The sequence below is a fragment of the Cheilinus undulatus genome, linkage group 6 (genome assembly GCF_018320785.1).
Source record: "Cheilinus undulatus linkage group 6, ASM1832078v1, whole genome shotgun sequence".
NCBI lineage: Eukaryota > Metazoa > Chordata > Actinopteri > Labriformes > Labridae > Cheilinus > Cheilinus undulatus.
The window spans coordinates 16,732,902-16,746,794 of NC_054870.1; the positions used below are offsets into that span (position 1 = coordinate 16,732,902).

Here is a 13,893-nt window from a genome sequence, read left to right on the forward strand (position 1 = left end):
TAGTACACGCAAATTGGGATCTTAGTAGATCTGGCCCTGAATGTAACTGCTACCATCATGCACATTTCTTTTTTATTTAATTCATATGGTCACTATGCTGCTCAGTACTGTAGCGTGCATATTGTGCCTTACCTTATACTTGGTCTTTATTTTAGTTTTGTACATACACTCTTTCTTTGTACATACTCTCTTTCTTTCTTTAAAGTAGTCTTAATTTATCTTTAGATTTAAGTTGTTTATTTATTGCTTATTTTATTGCTCTGTTTATTGGCTGTTACTGGGACCTCAGTGACTGATTTTGTTCTTTTTGCAAGTAAATGTAGACTGGAATGATGATAGAACTCCTTTGAATCCTTTGAATTTAGAACAGATGAATAGGGCATGATCAATTTGCAATTAATCACAAGTATTAAAAATGTTTTTCATGGCATTGCATGTATTTGTTTCATTAAGTTTTATATTTCCTTAGTTTTGATATCTAGTTATTATACTCCATGCTTGCTCCCATGTATTCAAAGTTTCATTATATATATTTCAAGTATTATTACACTTTATGTGGTCCAAGTTTCATGTTAAATATACATTTATTATATATACAATCCTATATATAATGTTTCATAAAAATATGTTCAAGTTTCATCACATTCAAATGTATTCTGAGTTTCATTATACTACATACCCCAAGGGCAAGGGTGTGCGTGTGTGTTTCATCTTTACATTCTCTGTGCTCCTGTTTGTCATCACTCCCTCTTCTGGTATCATATTTGTCTGGTTTACTCTCTCAACAAAGAAAAAGTCAGTTCACACATATTTTATTTCTTCAACACATGAATACATGGCAAAATGTACAGACATCTTAAACATTAAGAAATAAACTTCATCACCATCCACATATCAGGACCAGTTTAACCAACAAAAACTTCTCAAACATCCTCTGAACCAACAGTGGCTCTTCAGCTTCTTCCTTCTCACACTTCACACTTCTCACAGTTTTGTAACTGTTTGTTGAAAGAAGACCATGAAAAGACAAGGGACAACTTTCCAAAAATAATTTCACTTGTAAAAAAATGGGATGTCAAAATGGGTCATAATGTGGCATGGCTTTTGCTAGTTGAAGTTTTTGTTTCATAGGGAAACCTACAATTTTAATAAGTCCTGAAATTTAAATTGAGCTCCAGGTTCATGGGATTATGGCCATTTTACAGAACCAACACCAATTAACATTTCATTAGTTTGTACTCAAACATGTCATACCTTGTGTATGTAGCTAAAATGCATGGTGCTGCAGCAGATAATATTTAATGTTTTGCAGCTATTTACTGTTTTCTAGAATTACTGGAATACATATAAATCTGCAGTCATTGATCAGTAAAAGAAGTGGAGATTCTTCACAGCCTTACACAAAAACTTACTTCATCCTGTCTCCTGAAATGCCCACTTCATCTTCCAGCAAGGGGAGGACGACTCCCACCCCTGATTAACAAGAATATAAATACCTCCGGTTTAATATTATACTGTTGACTGAATGCAACAGTGAAAAAAGGTGAGCCAGCAGATTTACATCTAGAAAACCTAAAGCAACACAATGCAGGTGCTTCCTTTAGTTAGCAAATAAAACAAAACAAACTCTTGAGATAAAAGTATTGCTAAAAGTCATAAAAAAACATCCTGAAAACAACTACAGTACAACTCTATGCAGTCACTCAAATGTTAAGCATATTATGTCAAAATTAATCCATCAAAACCAATAAACTGATTGCATACATTTTTCATAAATCAATAAATACATCATCCTCTAGATGTAGCTATGCTGACTTTAACTCAGCTTAAATTAGAAATTAAGAAAAAAATAAATATAAATCTTAATGCCGTTAGCCGAGACATTGTCCAGCAACATTTGGCAAAATCAATCTTTTAGAGCTGATAATTGCACTGGCGATAATATCCTGGTTAGATTTCACATTGCTGATCAAGATCTGCTCTTATGTAATCATCCGTATGAGTGACTGAGTCTTTAACGTTTCACATGAGAAAATGACACCCTGCCAGAAGGCTTAAGGCGAAAGCCTTGCTGTAGTCATCTTCAATCCCTGAACAAGACAATAATGGTTAATGATAAATGTCTCAGTTAAGACACCTCTGGGCAATCAAAGGCTCTGCCTGGCACATGATCAGATTTATTGTCAGCTGGAAAGCAGCTGTTTCCTGAGGGCATCGACTGCTGTGAGTCAACGTGTGAGGCGTGTGGTTCTTAATCTGCTAATGACTGTAGGAAGATGAAAAAATTGAAGGTGGTTTTTTTTTCACTTTTCCCACAGCTTTTTCAGTTATAAACCTGCAGATAATGTGTCTGAATGTCATGTCAAATTCCTGCTTTCAACTGGAATGTGTTGATTTCTACTGGTTTGGTTTCTCCTGGCTGAAGTTGCACAGCAGGCTCTTTGCTCCGTTCTGCCATGAATACAGAGTCTCCATCGGTGTTTTTCCATCCTGCAAAAGGGCAGGAAACACACAAGTATGTTAAAAATGGAGAGTGGCCACTTTGACTTTAGACAAAGATGTCAAACAGATTTTTACCCTATGAGACCTGCAACCATACTTGTCAGATTCAGGTTTAGGTTACTTTGTCAGTACACCTCAGGTGTGCAGCTTCACCAACACTTTATTTTTTTGTTGCTTCTCTTTTGATAACCGAAGTTCTGATGCCCTGCAAGTTAGATTTTTAGAGGTCTCATGAATATTACTAGATTTTAAAACTCACTACTAAGTTTCCACCTTATATTCAGGTTTCTCTTGAATTTAACCCATTATAGGGCACTTATTAAAAAAGTTGGACATTCAAAATTTGTGAGTTGTAAAATTGAAAAAAAAAAAAAAAGAAATGAATAGACATTTATATATATATATATGTGTGTGTGTGTGTGTGTGTGTGTATTTTTTTTTTTCACTTTTGTCACACACACACAAATATATATATATATATATATATATATATATTATATATATATAAAACCAAGGTCAGTGGAATATATGGAATATATGGCTCCTTGCCCATTTATGGTAAAAAAGTGTTTTCATAAAATGACCTATACATAGAGCAAGTCCACCAGGGCATATCTTTACATTTTCACATGCTGTAGTGCCATTTTTGGAGTATTTGAACTGGCTATACATCAATACAACCCTTAGAACCTAAGTTTTAATGATATGTATGTGATTAGTCTATAGTAACAAGTTAAATTGCTCGAAAGTGCAAAAAAACACAATAAAAATGAAAAGCATTCTTTGTTTTTTACACATTTTCCTAAATAGAGAAGTCAGAGATGTATCCCTCAAAACTGTTATTGTAAAAAAGTTGCGCAAGATCATTTCAAACCACAACAAAATTATTTTGAGTATGGTTATAACTTCATTTTTGAAATACACTTATCTTTAAAAACTGTGGCAAAAATTAAAATAAAATGAAATTGTGGTCAATTGTCAAAAAGACCACAGCTTTATAAAAAATAAACTATTTACAGTAGTGAAATCAAATCTCTAAGTGTGCCAGATACATTTGAACATTCATGTGTTTGCAGAAGACCATGTTGAAACAATAACAAGTGCGACTCGTAACCTGCAAGAAAACAACACATTTATAGCCTGGATTATATGATATTTAATTGTTTTTTATGTGTGTGCTTTGTCTTACTTTACTGCAAAAGAAGGAAGGATATTTCTAGATGGAACAGTACTCTGGAACACATTGAATGTGTGTTGTGTTAGTGTTACTTGTTTGGTTTCATATGCAAATAGAATCATTGCTCTATCTCATTTGGTTACAATTCTACCTGCGATTGAAAACAGATATGCAAATGGGAGCACCGGCGATCTCGTAGGTTTTAAAGGGTTAATGAAAAACAAAGCTGTATAGAGTCTATGATTTTTATTTCACATTAGAAAGTTATCTAAATATAAATATTTATTTCAAGACATGGTGAGGTAGCCTTTAGATTCTGACCTCTCATAAAGGTAAGACATGACTACCTTCAAAATACTGTAATAATATAGTAATGGTGGTACCATCAGTTTTATCTTATAATTCCAACAGGACACCTGTAATAATAACAAATCATGAATGAATAAGTGAATGATAGTTAGATAAAACTGATTTATGCCATTAAAGTATGAGAAAACTGTTATACTGTAAAACTAAGAGCTGGGCTGCCAAATTGCTAGTACACACCACTGTCCACTAGGTGGTGGAAACCAGGTTGTAGCAACACTCAAACAAGCAAAAAAAAAAAAAAAAAAAAAAAAAATCAAGAGGGATGTAAGAGTTTGTGCCATCTGATCATTTGGTTGGACACGTTTTGTAAAGAGAAGTAAGGACAACAACAAAATTCTGTGATCTCAGCTTTGCTCTTTTAATGTTTCTGAAATGATAAGGAAGAACTAGGTATTGTAAGAGGTATTCTAAGGTTCTAAAATTGCATGTTTGCTCTGTTTGTAAGAAGTCTGTAGCTTTTTAATATTTAGCAAATCCTAAAAATGGCATTTATCTTTGCACACATGTGGGCAGAACATGAGAAACTTCTGTTCACTCACTTTGATTGTTCCTGGTAAAATAGAAGAGAGGAGGAGCCCTGCAGCCAAAAGTTTAAGGTTGTAAAAAAAGAGATATGTTAACTTAAAAATCCAAAATAGCTATTGAAGCTCAAGTTTCCTCAGTTAATTGAACATATTTTTAGTTTAAAGTAAAGAATACTCAATCGCTTGAAGTGCTTTTTGTAATTGTACTCAAATTATTTCACAGTCATCCCTTAGGCCTTAGCAAACTGAACTCATTTTTGGATACGTTATTTATTTCATGCCTGATCCAAAGAAGAAAACTTCACACACCCAAACCCTGCACACTGAGTCTGTTGCAAAAATTCATAGGATGTGTACTGCACCTTAAGCTGTGAGGATGAGCCTGTGGCTCCTCACTCCATAAGAGAGGGGGAGAGCAAACGTGAAAGGAGGCAGCAGGCACTGTTTTGATTCAGTCACTTTCTAAATGACTTGGACTGTAGTGAAAATTTGCAAATAACTGAACCAGTCTTACAAAAATAAATAAATAAAAAATAAAAAATACTGACAGACAAAAGTTTTGCCGTCAGTATGCAAACATGATTAGACCAACATGAGGTTGATTTTATTTTTTAATGCACAAAAGATTTGAACCTAATAAAGTAACTCTGTGTGCAAAGGCCTTTAACCTGCTTCAAAGTTTCAAAACAAGAAAAGGTTGATGTTTTTATTTCCGTTGATTTGACCAATTGATTGTCTTATATTTTTTTTACATTTTCATCATTTGATTTTCAAGAAAAAAAAAACATGTAATCCCCCAGGAACTATTAGATTTTCTATTAATATTATGGATATTTATCCTCTTTGAGCTTGTAGACAAAAGAAACCATCCATTCATGTTCTTGATTTGTGAAAGTCGTTTACAGACTTCCTGAAATCAAGCATGCAATGTTGCTTAAAAAAATCTGTACAAAAAAGGCCCAAAATAAAAAAAAGAACAAGGATGGGTATCAGAGGGAACAAAGGACCTTTTACTTTCCAACAGATCCTCATGTGTAATATGATCATGAGTGCACACAGCATACATTCTCCCAGCATGCCCTCTGGCGTTTTTGTGGACTTACACAGTTCTTGGTGTTGAGGCTTGCTCCATACATCATCAGCAGTTTGATCATCTTGAATCTGTTGATTCTCACAGCATCATGCATGGGCGTGTCTCCGTCCTTCAGGCACAAACAGAAACATCCGTTTAAATCTTGGAGTCTTTTTCTGAGCAAGTATTCTAATCCTCATTTTCAAAGGAAAGAAAAAAACACAGGTGTAAAGTTACAGTTGCTCCAAGACAGCAGACAAGTCTAAACACCGCTCTGCTTCAATTACTTGGCCTTGGAATTTTTTCATGTTGCATATTGCACAACTGTATGAGCGGTGTTCGTTGTTTCGTGACTTACTCTGTCTTTGGCATTGACATCAGCGCCACAGTGGATGAGATGTTCAGCACACTCACAGTGACCCGTCCTCACAGCCACATGGAGAGGAGTGCTGTGCAGCTGTATAGAAAAGTTCATATTTATTCATCAATGTGAGGAAAAAAGTAAAAAAAAAAAAAAAAAAAAAAAAACATCTTGCATTGCAGATAACTTCACTAATGAATTTGGTGCAAAGCAAAAACTCAAATCAAAAGTTATTCTTGCTGTATTTCTTATCAAAACTGATTATACTTATCACTTATTGACTTTTACACTCATTTGGCCTCAGTCACAAACAGTGCGTACGCACAAATTTGTGCTTAAATTGTGCTTGCGAACATTTGACGCAAAAAAATGTGATTCATCAATATCTTCTTACTTGAATTTATTCTTACTCTACGAACAAATTTAGAACCTCCTCGTACGCACAAATAATGAAGGATTAGCTTTCAGAAACTTTTAACACATATCTTTTACCCAAGATGCACAATGTATTGAAACTACATTGATTTATAAACGGATTAAAGATAATCATTAAAACCGGGAAGTAGCTAATGAGTTGATCAAATGTACTAAATAACCATGAAATAGACACTTTTCCATTGTTCATATACTTAAAATCTTGAATCTTCAATTTAACACTTCATTTCAAAAAAAAAAAAAAAAGAGCATTTAAGTGAAATAAAACAACTTTGACACGTCACTTTCATCTGGGCCTACGGATTAATTGATTGTTGCAATCAGCATTGGCAATTTCAGTTAAGTAAAGTTGTTTTTTCTGATTGACTTCACTCATTTGCAAGAGATTAAGAATTCCAAATATAAACAAATAAATAATTACAGGTAACCTGACGGATGAATGTCATCACTTTCACCCTTGTTCTGTTGACATAGGCCAGAGATAGATGAGTTTCTAATTATTGGGGCCAATCGCTCATCCTGTGGAGTGAGATCAGGTGGTCCTTGTTCTCCTCCGGTTTCCTTCTTTTTTCTCTGGCTCGAAATCGTTTTCTTTGAATCCACCTTGATATCAAACCACTTTTTCTTCCCCTGAGCCACGCTGCGGACCTCAGGTGACACTACATTGACAGTCTCTGTGATGGAGGCCTAGGTATCTTTTTTGTTTATAATCGAGACTCCAGTGGAAACGCTTCGAAAAAGTGTCGTTTTCCTTGCCGCCACCTCTGACAGGATCATGTCAATCTCCGCCGTTGTTAAATTCCTTCCTTTGATTTTTGGGGCCATCACTTCGCAACTTTAAACGTTCTCGCCAATCTTTGTTTGATGTGTCAAACGGATGTCCTTTTATAGGGAAATAGGGGTGTAGTTTATGCAGATTGCGGGCACTAGCCTGTCAATTTGAATGATTCTGATTCACTAACATACGTACCGTGGTGAGAAGAAAATTGGCTGGTGCGCACGTGTCATGAATCTGATGGTGATTTTGCGTATACACTGAACTTGTGCACAGAGTAAGAACATTTCTACACATTTATTAGTGAATAAGGCCCATTAATAACTGCTGAGAAAGAAAAATATTTACAACTCTTGATCATGTGCTTTTTGAAAGAGTGATCCTGACTAAAATGGTGTTATGCAGATTGTTATATGGAGATGATATACGATGACCAAGAATAAAGGAAAATTCCCAGCCTGACTTATTACCCCAATACATGTCCTTATAGATATGAGATTTTGAGGTATATCCTTCCATGTCATGGAGATCATCAAATATGACCTTTAGTAACCTCTTTCTGACATGTGGTGTGTGATCCTACCTTGTCTCTGTTGGTGATTTTGGCTCCCTGGTCGAGGAGGAGCTGCAGGGCGGGCAGGCTGCCTCCTCTGCAGGCCCAGTGCACTGCTGTGGCCTCCAGCTGAAACACAGACCTAACTGTCAGGCAAACCATATCACTTTTGGGGACATATCTGTTTATTTTTACTGTTAGAAAAAATTAAAGAAAAAGGCAGAAGATTCTTCTGTCACCTTATCTTTTTTCTCAAGGGCAGCTCCAGCCTCCAGGAGTCTTTTCATAATATCCACATGTCCTTTGAACGAGGCTTTGTGCAAAGCAGTTCTCTGAAACTACATAATAAGAACCTATTTATTTAAAGTTTTTGTTTAAAATGTACCTGAGCATGCACCTGAGCCTGAGTTTTCAGGTAACTTTCCACAGGAAGACATCGTGGGTGTGACACTCACATGGTCTGCTGCATTTGGGTTCCCTCCATCTGTCAGGTACTTTTCCACTACTGACAGTTTGTTCTCCATGGCTGCTGTCACAAAAAGCTGCTCATCCACATACTCTGGCTGCAAAGAATATGCAAAACCAATAAACATTAAACCACTGGCAGTAAAACAACAGACATGCTGGGCTTGTTTAAGGCTCAACAATTCATGCTCCATCAGGAACTTTAGCTTGGCGCCCCCCTGTGGATAAAGTGGGATCTCTTGTGTCTTTGATCCATCTTGTAGATTTGCAGGTTGTGTTCTCTAGTGGCAAATCTCATACTGCTCTCATTAACATACAATCACTGCACATACTGACAGTTCTTGGTGTGGAAAATGAAAAATGCCGGATGTTTCTGCTTCCTGCCGTTACACACATAAGGTGACACCTACTCAGGGCTGATTTTTTATTTTGGAAGCATTGGGCAGAAAAATATGAGGCCCTTCTTAATTTAAAAAAAAAAATCTAAATATAAACAAATGTAGTGTTCAATTGCAAAACAAATAAACAAATCATCCATTTATGTTTTTCAATTTCAAAATTTTCCTTCTTTTAGCTTTTAGAGAATGCAGTGATTTTCTATCAAACTGCTGTTTTTAAGAGTGCTGTTTTTATTTTGTATACCAACTTTCCAAATGCAGTTCTATTAATGCAGTGTATTCAAATCACAATTTATTTATCAAGTTTGTAGTACCAGTTCCTTGCATATCTCAGTTTCTAACAGAGGTGGCCACATGGGGGCTCTGCTGAGCTTTAAAGCATTTCCCCTGCATTGGAGATACACAACTCTAATGTGCAGAGCCATTAAGTTTAAGGGTAGACTCATGCATCAGTCATTGTTTGTATACTTGGATATTCTTTGAAACAGATGAATAAGAATAAAACCTCACCACAGTCTCTGGCTCTGGCTGTTGTTGTTTCTTGTGAGGAACCTTCCTCTCTCTCCTTCTCTTCCTCAGCTGCAGGATGTTGAACAGGTCATCTACTGTCTCCAACTTCAGCCTGCCGCTTTTATCCATCTGATATGACAAGGACAAGACACCGGATTTCAACACCCAGGAAACAACACTAGATGAAGAAACTTGATATGATGAGCTAATTTTACTTTCTGCGTATAAAAAAAGCCTGTAGCACACGTCACTGAGCTCCCTGTTTTTAAAGCAAACGTGGGTATTCATGTTAAATGCCTTGTGTAAGAACTCATACTGCACATTACATTAATGGTTTTGTTTCTGCTTTACACATGTTTAATTCAGCTTCTGAAGTCAACAACCCTAAAACGATCAAGTTTCTACTATACCCTGGATAGATTAATTTAGGAGGTGTAATCCTCTAAGAAGCCACTAGATGGCGGCGCTGACCAAAAGACAAGCTCAAAAGAGGCAGTTACAGCCTTACCATGCAAATATTACCATCAACTTAGTGTCGGATCAAGCCACAAGAAACTTTAGAGTGCTTTCTTGTCTCAACTCTCAACTGAATGGACCTCTGCTGTGATCACTATCCTGCGGGGATTTTAAATTCATGAGCTCAAACTGAGAAAAAATAAAGTGGACAGAAGACGAGATTTTTTTTATCTTGCAGTGAGTGTCCTTCTGCAAATGTGTGGCACTTCTGTTCCTCTTTGCTTGCATTAATAAAGGCCTAACATCTCCACGATTGCCTCACACAATACTTTTATAATTATTACTAGTATACTAGATAAAATCCCCTTTATCAGAGCTGGTATCAGAGTACGTATTGGAAATCATGGCTCACACTTAAATATATTTAAGTGTTAGGCCTTCAAAGAGACAGAACTGAACCAAAATTAAATATCCTTATTGTTGTCTTTATTTTTGTTTGATAAGTTAGAGACAACTATAACTTCCCTTATTGCTCATAATAGGACTTTTTGGGGGCATTTTAGGAAAAATTCCCTTCTTTTGTGTAAGATGATAAATAATTTGTAAGTTTTTTTTCATATGGAAATCTCCTTGTTCCTCCTTTCTATTTTTTTTCTAGCAGATGTTTCCAACAGCTGTGTGTTCTAGGCTAATCTGTGTACTGTATGAAATCTGATATACCAGCCTTTCCCAAACTTCAGTATGTCGTGGCCCAGTTTGAAACCTGAAAATCTACTGGGGCCCACCAAAACCTTCATACAACCATAACACATTATTTAGCTCCATATTTGAATGTAATAAACAGAGAATTTTAATGTGACTGCAGAGACATTAATGTAACTGGAAAAATAATCTGCAGTGTCATGAGGTACTTATTAATGAGCCACCTAAGAAACCAAATTTTTCTAATATCCATCTTTAAATATGTTTTGTGAAACTCTGTCCTTAGAACTTTAATGAAAACCTACATTCTTATAATCAGGAAGTGAGTGGTGTAGCCAGGCCTGCCCACAGAATTGGCTGGGCCCCTGAAAACCCCAGTTGTGATTTATTGATGACATCAATGCATGTGTGCATCCTGACAAACAGTTCTTTCATTATGGACCTGAAAATGTGTCAAACTATTACTGGGTTCTGATGTGATCATTTTATTTCCTGCTTCTTTTTAATTGCTTTTCACCTTCTTTTTATGCCCAGTCTTGGTACTTCTTTTTGCCATTTCTAAACCATTTTGGCTGTTTTTCACCCTTTTGCCTCTCTACACCCATTTTTGCCACTTCACGCCAACTTTTTGCAAATGTTTTGACACTTTATGCCAATTTTAGCCACTTCCTTTTAGACATTTATAACCAATTTTTGCCAATTTTCACCCATCATAGTTGCTTTTCATGCAATTTTTGCCACTTTTGCCCTGGCTTGCCAATTCTTTTTGCCCATTTTTGCTGCTTTTTGGCTGTTTTCTCCACTTTTCATCTATTTTTTGTATCTTTTCATGATTATGTATTTTTTTCCCAGCAACCTTATGTTTGTGCAAATCATGACCTGGCTTTGAAGTCTAACATTACTTCCTAAATGGTTTATTTCAGTGTGTCCATCCACACCATTAACATCACTAACCATCACCAATAAAAAGGTCATTTTGTTTTAGAAAAGAGGTTTACATTTTGAACAGGGCTATATTTGTACTACAGCTAACAAAAAATAAAAATCTGTTTTGTTACATTGATAAGATTGGTTATTATTCAGGTTAAAAATAGAATATGGTTATCACAGATACCATTAACGTTACAGTGGACCATGATGTTGATGACCATCATGGACCCCCCAGTTTGGCTGGGCCCCAGAAAGCTCTTCCCTTTACCCCCCCCCCCCCCCCCTTTGGGTGGCTTTGAATTTGGCAGAATGTTTGACAAGGTGTCACCAGCTAAATCAACACCAGCTGAACTCTGACACCAGTCCTGTAGTTCAACAGAATAAATGATAAGGTGTCATTTAGGTTAAATCTTCTGCTCATGTTTTGTTAGTCCTGTGGCTTTCTGAAGACATTAACATGTTTGATACAAGTTAAAAAGATGAGCTGGCACAACAATAAAAGCACACAATTAATACAGATCAAGAAATATCTTAATGTTAGAAATGATATTGGCCTAAACGAACATATTGTTTGTTTGACTGGTCAATAAGATGATGCTTCATGTGACACAACCTAAGTTGACATGACTGTGAATTTGTTTCTTTTACCAACGGCAAGCCATTAATTATATATTTACAGCTCTAGAGACTTCAAAGCTCATACTGCTAAAGAAGAAATGCACATCTTTCAGCATCAGCATGAGATATTCACCCCAATGTGGTGGAAAAACTTAAGATATCAACCAAAGCTACATCCCTATAATTATGAACGGAATCATCTTTACACAGCATCATCACAGCTCTGCTTACACCGATGTAAGTTCTGTGTTTGGATTCCTGTAAGGATCTACTATGAGCAAACTCCTCTTATCAATGCAGAACTTTCATTTGCACATCTTGAGATCGGCTGTGGTTTAAACCTGTTCATTTTGTCTCTTCATCTACTTTACTTTCATTTTACTGTTGTTGCTGTGGTTTTTGTTGTTCTTACATTGAGCGCTGCCACGCTGACTTCATCCTGTTCACTGCCGCTGTCGCTCTCCTCTGACAGACCCCTGCCCACCAGCTCATCATGGGACCTGCAGCCATCCTGCTTCTCTTGATTGACAGCTGCCTCGTACACGCCCCCTTGGAAGTTGTCGGCCTCTTTGCCCTCTGACCTCTTACCGGACACCTGAAGGAAAGAGACAGGAAAATAGATCATGCTTTATTAACTGTAAGAATCCATATTGAGTTAAAGCACATGTGAAAAAAAAGATGATAGAAAGTAAAAGTGCTTCAGTCACTGCTGACAAATTCCCACATTAAATGCTAATGTGAGCAAAGCTGTTCTTTTATGTTGTGTTGTTGCAGGTTTAAGCATGAGGAACCAAATACTGCTGCTAACAGAGGAATGTAAACACAACACAGATCCAGGACATTAACACTCAGCTGAAGTCATCAAGTACTGTTTATATCTGATCATGCAACAATTGCTATCATCCAAACTGAATCACATTATCAGGCTACTGGGGGAAGAGAAACCACCAATTCAAATCCAGATTAAGAAGTAGTAATATGCATGAATGGGGAACAGGCTGTGTCCAAACTCTTACATTTACTTTAACCTAAGCTGTAATCAAGCATTCTGGCTTCTAAGCATTCTGGGATAATGAAGAGATTGTTTATTTATGGTCCTGATTGTCAGGTTCAACTTCAGTTTAGACATTTTCAAGCTAAGACGTGCAAATGCAAATTTATATGTATGCAAATATAAGATAAGATCATCTTTTATTGATTCCTGAGGGGAAATAGAAGACCTGCTGCAGCACTAAGACAAACTAATTAAGCCGATGTGTCCAAATAAGAATAAGAAAAGACTTTTTAAAATGGTTACATTATTTTGAAGCATCTTCAGTTTCCAGCAGAGTCACTGCCAAAAATAATTTTCTTATTAAAGGACAAAAATCCTCAAGTCAAAGGTGGCTACTAGGTTTTAGAAAGTTTTAATAGTTAACATATTTTTTAAGTCTTTTTTTGGTCCTTAATTGGTTCCCTATTTCCTATCCTAAAGAAAATTGTCCCCTGCTGTCCTATATCAGCTATAAAGCAGACCTTACCAGTTCCTCAACACTGTGCAGTCCCATTCTTCCTCTTGGTAAAAAGTCGTAAAATAGCTCTGTATGAATCTGGAGGTAGAGAAAAGTCCACTGGTCTTCTGCTGTGATGTTCAGCGTCTCTCTGTCTGTCTTAGTCTGTCTGCAGTCGGACCCTCGGCCTCTTATATCTCTGACAGACCTCTGCAGAAAAAAAAAAAACACAGGGAGCCTGTCATTCAACTGAGATCACATTACTGCCCTCATGTGCTCATTTGGCATGCTCTCTGCTCCCAACATCACCCCCCCTCACCTCCACACCCTGCCCCTCCCACCATCATCACTGCCCAGTTTGGACTGCTTCGCTATGTCACCATACAAAGATGGAATAGAAGTATGATGCATCACTCTGACTCACAAACAGATGGTTTTTAGCTCAGGGTTGCTGGGATTAAATATCAATGAAAGGCAAAAACTAGAGTGTACCTGATAGTTTTTAAGTTCAAGCCTTCATGTAAGGCACGTGTATGAATCAAATATCTTATAAAGT

The 13,893-nt window shown here is 36.6% G+C and overlaps 1 protein-coding gene across 1 annotated transcript; it reads right to left on the reverse strand.

Annotated features, from left to right (window-relative positions):
• Nucleotides 1-795: 795 nt before the first annotated feature.
• On the reverse strand, nucleotides 796-13,487 carry LOC121511272 (ankyrin repeat domain-containing protein 1-like). Its single transcript, XM_041789874.1, has 9 exons — nucleotides 13,368-13,487; nucleotides 12,260-12,442; nucleotides 9,142-9,270; nucleotides 8,224-8,331; nucleotides 8,008-8,106; nucleotides 7,799-7,897; nucleotides 6,003-6,101; nucleotides 5,676-5,774; nucleotides 796-2,490 (listed from the first exon to the last, which is right to left on the reverse strand). Exons 1-9 carry the CDS (start codon nucleotides 13,392-13,394, stop codon nucleotides 2,398-2,400), a joined length of 936 nt encoding a protein of 311 aa, XP_041645808.1. The 5' UTR covers nucleotides 13,395-13,487; the 3' UTR covers nucleotides 796-2,397.
• Nucleotides 13,488-13,893: the final 406 nt, after the last annotated feature.

Coding starts and splice junctions, on each gene's coding strand:
- LOC121511272 (XM_041789874.1), bottom strand. CDS start 13,394: ATGGGACTGCACAGTGTTGAGGAACTG. Junction 9,271..12,259: donor TCAGCGTGGCAGCGCTCAAT/GTAAGAACAACA, acceptor TTGTCATATCAG/ATGGATAAAAGCGGCAGGCT. Junction 6,102..7,798: donor AAATCACCAACAGAGACAAG/GTAGGATCACAC, acceptor TTTTCTATACAG/CTGCACAGCACTCCTCTCCA.